General features: G+C 32.0%; 1 protein-coding gene across 1 annotated transcript; it reads left to right on the top strand.

Annotated features, from left to right (window-relative positions):
* The first annotated feature begins 5,533 nt into the window (after window positions 1–5,533).
* TIM13 (translocase of the inner mitochondrial membrane 13) lies at window positions 5,534–8,558 on the top strand. Its single transcript, XM_011072113.3, has 2 exons — window positions 5,534–5,755; window positions 8,136–8,558. Exons 1-2 carry the CDS (start codon window positions 5,642–5,644, stop codon window positions 8,280–8,282), a joined length of 261 nt encoding a protein of 86 aa, XP_011070415.1. The 5' UTR covers window positions 5,534–5,641; the 3' UTR covers window positions 8,283–8,558.
* Window positions 8,559–9,298: the final 740 nt, after the last annotated feature.

The following is a 9,298-nucleotide window of genomic DNA, read 5'->3' as shown; positions in this document are numbered from 1 at the left end:
ATATATATATATATATATATATATATACCACCGTAGAAATTGAAATCTTATGTTTATTAATTATACACAATTAGGGTGATGACAAAGACCCAAACGAGATTAGGCCTTATGAACATTGAACATAACCAAAATGATGAATAAATTAGGAAACAATGGATTTGATAGTAGTAGTTGGAATTGATAGAGATTCAGCTAATTTCTAATAAACAAAGACACGAATCGATAAGTTATCGGTATATTGATACGCGAGTTTGGATTTTAAAACGAATCATTGTTAACGAGAGGGGTTTGAAATCTTAGAGTCAGACTTATTAGGAGGAATTTAACTCTTTCGCTTCAGCTCCGATTTTGATTGGCTTTATTTTTAATGTGAGATGACGGCACCTATCGTAAAAATAAAAAAATAGTTAAATAATAATAATAATAAAAACATGTTATTCCTTTAGCTAAGTCAATCCTTCTAGGGTTCCTGATGCTTGCTTAATAAGACTTTTCATTGAAAAGAACAAACACAATATATTGGAAAGAATTTGAAGCAACTGGTTACAGGAGAAGAGGATGATTGGAGCACTGGTTTAGGTATTTAGGGCAAAATAAATAAAAAGATGTAATAATTCACTTAGATAATCTTCTTTTTTTTTTAAGGGTAAATTATATTTTATCATTCAAACTATATTCAGTTCTATATTTTTTTTTTATTTTTTTGTCAACTTATCAACTCAACTTTACAGAATTTACACTTTTATCATGTATGACTGTTTTCTAGACAATTAATTTATGCTGCTAAAACATCATGTGCAATGTACATGTGATATTTAAAGACAAATATAGTGATATTTTTCAGACATGTACACTACATGTAATGTTTTTTCACACAAAAATCGATCAGAAAACAGTCATATATGGCGAAATGCAAATTTCGCAAGGTTGAGTAATGATTTGACAAAAAAAAAAAAAAAAAAGATAACAAAGTATAAAAAAGATTATAATATGGTTGGAAAGTTAATGGAAAGAAAAATGAGAAGGAGAATGAAATATGTTGGAGAAGAAAGAGGTGAGTTGGGGGCATGGCATGTTCTATTTTCACATGCCCATCTACATTGTTCCCAACTTCTTCCTACATCCGCTCATCACTCACTCCTTCTCCTCTACTTGGATCATCCCATCCATGCAAACATTTTTTTCTTTTCAAACTTATTAATAAAAGGGATCATTGCACCATTATTTTCTGATATTTGATATAATTACACATAAAAAATTTTATAGTTTGAAAAAGTATATTTAGTATCCTGATGTTTGTTTATGTCTAAAAAATAGATTTTTCCATGATTAACAAAAAAGTTGAATAAAAAATTCATATTTACCCCCCATTGACTTATTACTCACTTATTGGATATCATCTATCAATAGTTTTTAAAATTATTCGCCAATTTTATCTCCCAAGTTCATCAACCACTACCAAAGTAGAAATTTTCCCAAAGTACACAGTACTTAAAAGAAAATATGATAAATTAATACTATCTATTATATACGGTCAACAAGCTTAATATAAAAATTTAAATGTCAATTATGGTTAATTAATATTTATCATGATTTTTAACTAGTTATGATTAGTATTTTGGCATCGCCTACATAGATAATAGTTAATAGCCATTCTATAATCGTGGTCAATTAGTATTTGTCACAACAATATATATCTTTCTGGCCATTGTAATAACCATGGCCAAAAGTCCAACATCACCGTTATAATTATTTTAATTATTATTATTGTTATTATTATAGTAAATTACAGCTACATCCCATTAGATTTGCCATAATTATAAATACCTCCTCATTTTAAAAAAAATTTCAAATATTTTCCTGATTTTAATGTCCGTCTAACAACATGTCCATTCTAGTTAGCCTTTATTAAGTCTCCATTCAATTATTATGGTGTACTAACCAAGACGACCTTTTGAATTATGAATTATTACTTACATATTTTTTTTCTAAAATTTTTAATGACTAATATACCCTATAGATTATGTACTTTACCCAACTTCAATTTTTTTTTACAATTTTTCAAATGTTTGTTTCTAAAAAAAAAAATATATCAATAAGGGTAAATTAATAATTTCTACCTCACAGTCAAAGAGCTACATAACTATTTTTCATCTGAGTGGAGTAATTGTAATTTCGAGGTATTCGTAATTATACAAAAATCATGTGGGAGGTAGCTATAACTTTCTCGTCATTATTATTAACAAATCGTTTAATAATAATTAGTGAATGGTAATTAATTATAGGGCAAATTACAACCACTTTTCCTGAGGTTTGGTATAATTTCAAATACATCCTCGTTATTTAAAGAATTACAAATACCCCATTGATTCTAACGTTCTAACAACAAGCCAATTCCATTAGATTTTTATCCTATTTTTATAATAAACTGCCCAAAATATCTTTATGAATTATAAATTCATAAATTTTTACTCGTAATTACACCAAATTTTAAAAAATCTTATAATTTACCCTCAATTATAATATGACTGCTCCATCATCATCAAGACCTGTCCACTGTGATGATGCATGCATTTATATGCGTGATGAACATGTAAACATCCAAATTAAATCTGTTTCTTGATTGGCTAATTAAATTAATTTCCCGCATTCCAAAGAGGCAATGACCAACTTATCTTGAGCCATCAATTTTTCCAGCCCGACATCTTTTGTCTTATCAGACCCTAATTAATTAAATTTATTATTACCACATGTTGCATTCATTTTACTGCTTAATTACTCCTGTAATTAATTATAATTATTAAGGCTGCAGCCAATACTCAACTCATCCTGATCAGGACATCATGTTAATTACATGTACACCTAGCCCTCTCACATGACACAGACACAGTCTTTCCTGACTCCGTCGCTACAAAAAATTATATCACTAGTAAAAAAGTTGGAAATGAGAAATTTTTTGTTAGTAATTAGCCACGAATTTAATAGAGAATAAAAATTTTAAGTTCTTACTGATTTTAAAATTAATATCAGAAACCAAATAGTTTCTTGCTACACTTTATAAAGGAATTTTAATCCTACAAACTTTCATAGCTGGCCTTGGCAACAAATATTGAGCAAAATCAGCAGTAAAAATAACCAATGGTAAAATCAGCAACGACTTAATTATCAAATAAATATTTTTTTTTAATAAATTTGTTGTTAATGTAAATTAGCAATGAATTTCATTAATTATAAAGAAATCATGTTGTTGCTAATGATATTGTTTATTATAATGCCCTGATTAGAGAATATTTAAATAATAAAAAAAGAGAGAAAATAAGGACATTTGAAGTTTTATTTATTTGTTATTGAGAAATTACAAGGGTTGTACATATGTACCGATTATGTATGGGACTGTACCAATTTATATGTCTATGGAAAAAACCCTTTTCTCGTCATTGTACCTAAAGTATCAAAATTCGGGGCTGGCTAGCTAATACCCTAATACTCTTTAATTCAATTTAATTTTATTTAGCTATTAAGTTGTTTTTTTAAACAAGAAAATATAGGATCAATGTATACTATTATTTGCTGTTACTGTATTTGAAATGTAGCTATAAATATGTATTTACTGTATAATCAATCTTTTTATTTAAATTATAGATATATCACGAGAAACTACATATATTTGTCAGTTATGTAATTTTGCTAGAGTCACGATAAATGTTATTCAAACTAAAATTTTCTTTATATTTACTTAGTAGTTCGACCAAATACGAGAAATTTAAAAAGCATTAAATAAAACTTTATATTTATATTATCACTATACTTAAAACCAATAATTGGAATATTAATGACGTCGTGCCTTATCAAGACTTTAATAGGCATCCAGCTCGACCCTTTGAATATTTGAAAAAAATAGCAACACCACTCCCAACAGGGGAGACAGTAAACTTCTTTTTCAAAAGTTTAGAGAGGATCTTGTGCCATTAATATTTTTCCCAAGGGATTATCACTTCAAATAAAGGGTAATTCTAGATAGGAAAAAAAAATGAAAAAACACATTATTTACAAAAAGGTAGATTATAAAGAGTTTCCTGATTATTGTCATAATTATAAATATTTTATTGTTGTCTGAAAAAATTATAAATACTCTTTTGAAATTAACGATCGTCAAACAAATACCCCTATTACGGGTTATCATGAGGGAATATTTATTAAAATAATTATTAATTTCAAATAGTATTTATAATTATGATAAATTTGACAAGAGTCTGTTATAATTTATTCTATTATAAAATAACAACTTTATTTTGAGATATATTCCAAAAAGAAAACAAAAGTAAAAGTATTGGGGGGGGGGGGGGGGGCCGGGGGGGGCTTAGGGAAGAGATTGTAGTACAAGAAGTTGCAAGCTGGTGTGTAGAAATTGTGGGTAGGGTTTTGTAGGCTATGGACCACCCCCACCCCCACCCCCACCCCCACCCCCTCAAGATTTCCTCATATTATCACATTCAGCACAGCACGCAATATCCCTCTCCCACTACTCCCCAACTATTTCCATTCATTTAACATTTAACCACTATATATAATTTTGTTCCCATCGTTATTCTCTCTCTCTCTCTCTCTCTCTCTCTCTCTCTCTCTCACGTGCCCAAGTGAAAAAGGATTGCTATAGTACTGTCCTTTGATATAAATTAAAATTATTTGTTGTCTCGTTCATAATTTTTATTATCGTTTTGATATGATTGGTTGGATTTCTATCTCGGTGGACTCAAAGCTTTGATTCCGTCACTCAGAGATGAGATTTGAAAATAGTGTTGTTGTTGCGACTTTGTGTAAAATACCTCTCTGAATTTTCTATTTCAAAATTTATTGCATCTTTTATTTCATTTAATATATACACTTACATGTATGTAATCGTTGCCTAAATAAAATATATGATGTCATCTTTATACTGATACGCGAGTATCAGATAAAATAAAAAATCAATAAAATTGAAAATAAGAAAATCCAATCCGCTTTCAAAACAATGGTCTAATGAGAGTACGGCTTGAAAATAAGCAAAAAGGGAACTAAGAGAAATGGGGAAAAAATTGAAAATTAGAGAAAATTGAAATTGGACAGCCATAGTACTGTTGGTGTTTGGGCTATGGAATTAGAGTCCATGATGATACTGTTGTTGGGCTCCGGAGGCCCAAAATCATCTGACGGAGCCCAATAACATTAACATATCTTACCAAATATTAACAGACGGGCCCAAATTTATCTTTTAGATGGTGAAAATTTTAAAATAAACACAGGTATCTGACTGTAGGAGGGTGCATTCGGTTCTATTGAACCGAATCGTACCCAATACCAAACTGGATTCAATTCGATAGAAAAAATAAAAAAGAAAAAATCAATTTAATTCAGTATATTACAGGAATTAGTGAATTTAAAATAGATAAAAACCCTAAGTCTCATAAATTTAATTATCCTAAATCAATATTTTTTGTCCAGATAAAATAAAAGGAGGAAATTTAAAAAAAGAAAAAAGAAAGAGAAGCGGTGGGCAAAAAGAGAGTAAGGGTTTTAGAGGGGTAAGGAGGAGCAGCCACATATTTGAGTTAGGGTTTAGAGAGAGAGAGAGAGGGAAGGAAAAAAGGAAGAAAGAACTGAGATGGATTCATTCTCCTCACCCTCGAGTGGATCTCCTTCGAAATTCTCAGCGGACGAATTGATGGACCAGCTTAAACTTCAGCTTGCTCAGGCTTATGCTGAAGAGTTTCTCGAGGTATGATTATTTGTTTTTTATAGAGAAAATACGGATGGATTCATTCTGCTGCTATCCCGGATATTACGACTTCTTTGCTTAGTTTTCTTGTGTTTTTGTTGATAAACTTTGTGGGAAATGGAAGGTGTTTCGACAAATCTGTTGGTGGTAGTTGGATTTTATTTATGTTATTGGGGGATTGAGGAGGAGTAGGACAGTTGATTTAGCTGATAGCAAATTTAGAGAGAATGATGCTGTTGATTGCAGCGAAGTTTGGTGTGCTGTTGTAACTTCTTGTTCTGTTTTTACTGATAATTGGCACCTCTTAACTTTGCTGTCTTCTTCCTTCTAAGAGATGAAACTGTCAAATATTGGAAAAACGTAATCTTCCTCTTTTCGTTTAGTTTCTTTTGAGTGTATTGTTATTAAGGTACTAGTCATTTAATCAGGTTACTTGTAGATTTTCACATGCTTCACCCTTTGATTAGACTCTTGTCTGATTTCTAAGCATGTGGTCTCATTATCAAAAGAGAAACAACAAAATGAATTTTTTTGCGTTCCTTATCTCTATTTTTATATGGCTATTTTTTTCCTGTTGGGCTTAGAGTGAATCAGATCTTGCTGGAATATTCTTCATCTTTGTCTACACTTAGCCTATAATTGGCTTCAAACAAGCTCGGACAGAATTATAGTAGTTTCTAAGTCTGTAGTTAATGAAGTTGACTGCCCCAAGTTAGATTTGGTTATTCCTGTTTCCAAGTAATTTAAGGATCTGTCCTGAAATGTTCCAATTTTTCGATATAGACTGGGTACATAAGATATGCACTAGAACAAATTATCTCTCTGTGGTTTTGTCCAAACTAGCCCTTCTCACATTTACTTCAGACTTGCAAGAATTTTTTGGTGTCATTTATTGTGTGATATTTCGAAAACAAGGAAAATGAAGTTTTTATTTTTTTACCCCACCATGCACCCTCTCACACACGCTCCCAATAGATTTTGAACCTAGTACCTCAATTATGAAATGTTGGGTTCTCAACCATTGGGGTCTCCCATTGAGGACAAAAGGAAGATTTCATTTCATAATTAGTTCCTTGGGAGTTATTAAAGCAACGTTTAGGGTTGTGGAGCTGTGCTTGCTGAGATTGGTTTAATCTTGATATGGAAGAGTCGGAGCGTATAGAAACTCATATTTGGTCAGTGAGGAAAAATAATTTGTTTTGGGGCTAATTTCTTCGGACTTTAGTGATGGGTCCACATTCATCTCTAGAAAGCCAGTTCAAGGGAGAAACACGATTAGAGTATTATGCACAGATGTCTGATCCAGGGGAAATCGATTGATGATTTCATGCCCTAGGATTGGGACATAGTGATGAAAGGACCGTACCTGTATGGTGAGCTTACAGTTTCATGTCATTTTCACCTATTCTCTGGTGTCATGGACCGTTGATAGACAACCACTCATGATAGCGGATACTCTTTAATTAAACGGTTAATAAGGAGTGAGTAATTACTTATAATTTAATTAATCTAGAATAAAGTAGTTGTCAAATTAAATTGTATAGTTGACACAAACCTAATTCTAGCTGAAGGTGAACCTAAAGGGTCACACACAAATCCCTGTAGAAGTAGAATAATTAATTATTGAATTAATTCTAGAAGAGGTTGATTAATTTAAAGAGTTTGAATTAATCTCTGCCCTTTTTACTTTGGCCCTGTTTGGCAACTTCTGGAACAACAGCAGACCACTGCTTTTCAGGCAAAGTCCTTGGTTTGTGTACAAATAACTTGATTCTTTGACGTAATTTTCTTTGATCAAGTGTCTGCACCCTCCAAAAATTTTCTGCATGCCTGAAGCTTGGCTAATATGAACCAAGAATTTGTTTGAACAAGAAAGGCTTGGGTTCAATTCTTGCTATCATGTAATAGGTGGTGACTTATTATAAAGCGTGGCTGTTGCTAGAATATTTGGCAATCTTGTTTTCTATTTTATCTTTGTGATTGTTGGTATCTAGATCAGGTGTAAATTTCCTTAATTGGTACTGATTCTAATTCTATATTTGGGGTAAGATTTCGTCAATGATATAAACGATTAGCCCTCTCATTCCAATAGCTATTTAAATTCTCGCAAGCTCTTTTTGATATTCTGAACTACCACTTTAATGTGTGACAAAATCCTATAACATTTATTATCACCCAAGTTTAAGCGAATTCGGTTGCGTTTACTGAATCTATTGGATTACATAATTGATTTAATAAGAGTATCTCATCTATGGTAAAACGAATACCAATAAAGCTCATTATAGGATTCATCACCCATATAAAAGCATATGTTCTTGTTGCGCACTCTAGTATCATATTATTGTTGGCTTATTCCTTGAGTCTTGTAATGCCCTTGCAGACTGTTAGAGGAAAGTGCTTTGACAAGTGCATCACTAAACCTGGCAGTAGTCTGAGTGGGAGCGAGAGCAGTTGCATCTCCAGGTGTGTGGAACGATACATTGAGGCCACAGGTATCATTGGCAGGGCCCTCTTTAACCAACGCTGAGAGCTCCAGAGTTGGAACTTTTTGATTTAGTTTCACTGGGTTGCTATGAATTAACCCCAGTGCAGATTAAAGTATTGAGTTATCTTAACATTTTATGCCTTTTTTCTTATTATTTTTCAGATGCTTCTGTTCTTTTCTGCACCAAGGTTTTGTATCCTAAGATTATTGGAGCCGAGTGCCTATGAACTTGTGCATTGGCTGTATAAACAGTACAATGCTGGTTAAATTTGCTAATCATTATTAATTATGCAAATGCGTTATATGTTAGTGTGCTAATCTTATTTATATCTTCTTTTTCTTTAATTTTTTGTTTTTCCCTGTCGATTTTATTTTGAAGTAGGGATGGTTAGTTGGATGGTTTTGTAATTTAATTTAGAAATGGCTGTAAAATATAAGTTGCCCCTTTGAACCGTGGGAAATGTAACAAACTATAAAAATGTACACAAAACCCCTTTTACTTTTATTTTATGTATGCAAGAAATGGGTGATAAAAAATGGTAATTACATGTATGATAAAAAGAAACCTACATTATGCGTGGGGAGTTTACTTAGACTGACTATTTTGTGGGATAAATGAACGGAACGTTCTTTACTTGGTGGTATTAGTCTATATTTATAGTTAAATGACTGGTTTACCCTTTATTAAGGTTTAGAATTTGTGTCGCTGTAATTTTGTTTATATTTGGTTCTTCACTCCCCTCTTTTATACCAGAAATTTACCATTGGAGAAAAGGTGAAGTAACAATATGTAAAAAGTGAATTATAGCATGCATTTCCCCTATAGGCTCAAAGATTAGACAAGCCAAGGATTCCCCTTAGGCGGAAACTCTCTGTTGCCGCCTCTGTTTTCCACCACTCCCACCTCCATCCATTTTTGCCTCTTTATTCACCCCCATCCACCATAAATTAATCAAAAAATTAAATCGGAATTGAGTATCCATCTTGGTTGTTGCTGTTTTCAACTCCAGCCCATGTCTGCAAGTTGAGCCCACCCGGCTCGCGAGCTCCAGCTCTTT

The sequence above is a fragment of the Sesamum indicum genome, linkage group LG2 (genome assembly GCF_026168435.1).
Source record: "Sesamum indicum cultivar Baizhima isolate 11 linkage group LG2, ASM2616843v1, whole genome shotgun sequence".
NCBI lineage: Eukaryota > Viridiplantae > Streptophyta > Magnoliopsida > Lamiales > Pedaliaceae > Sesamum > Sesamum indicum.
This window is presented reverse-complemented; position numbering and strand designations above follow the sequence as displayed.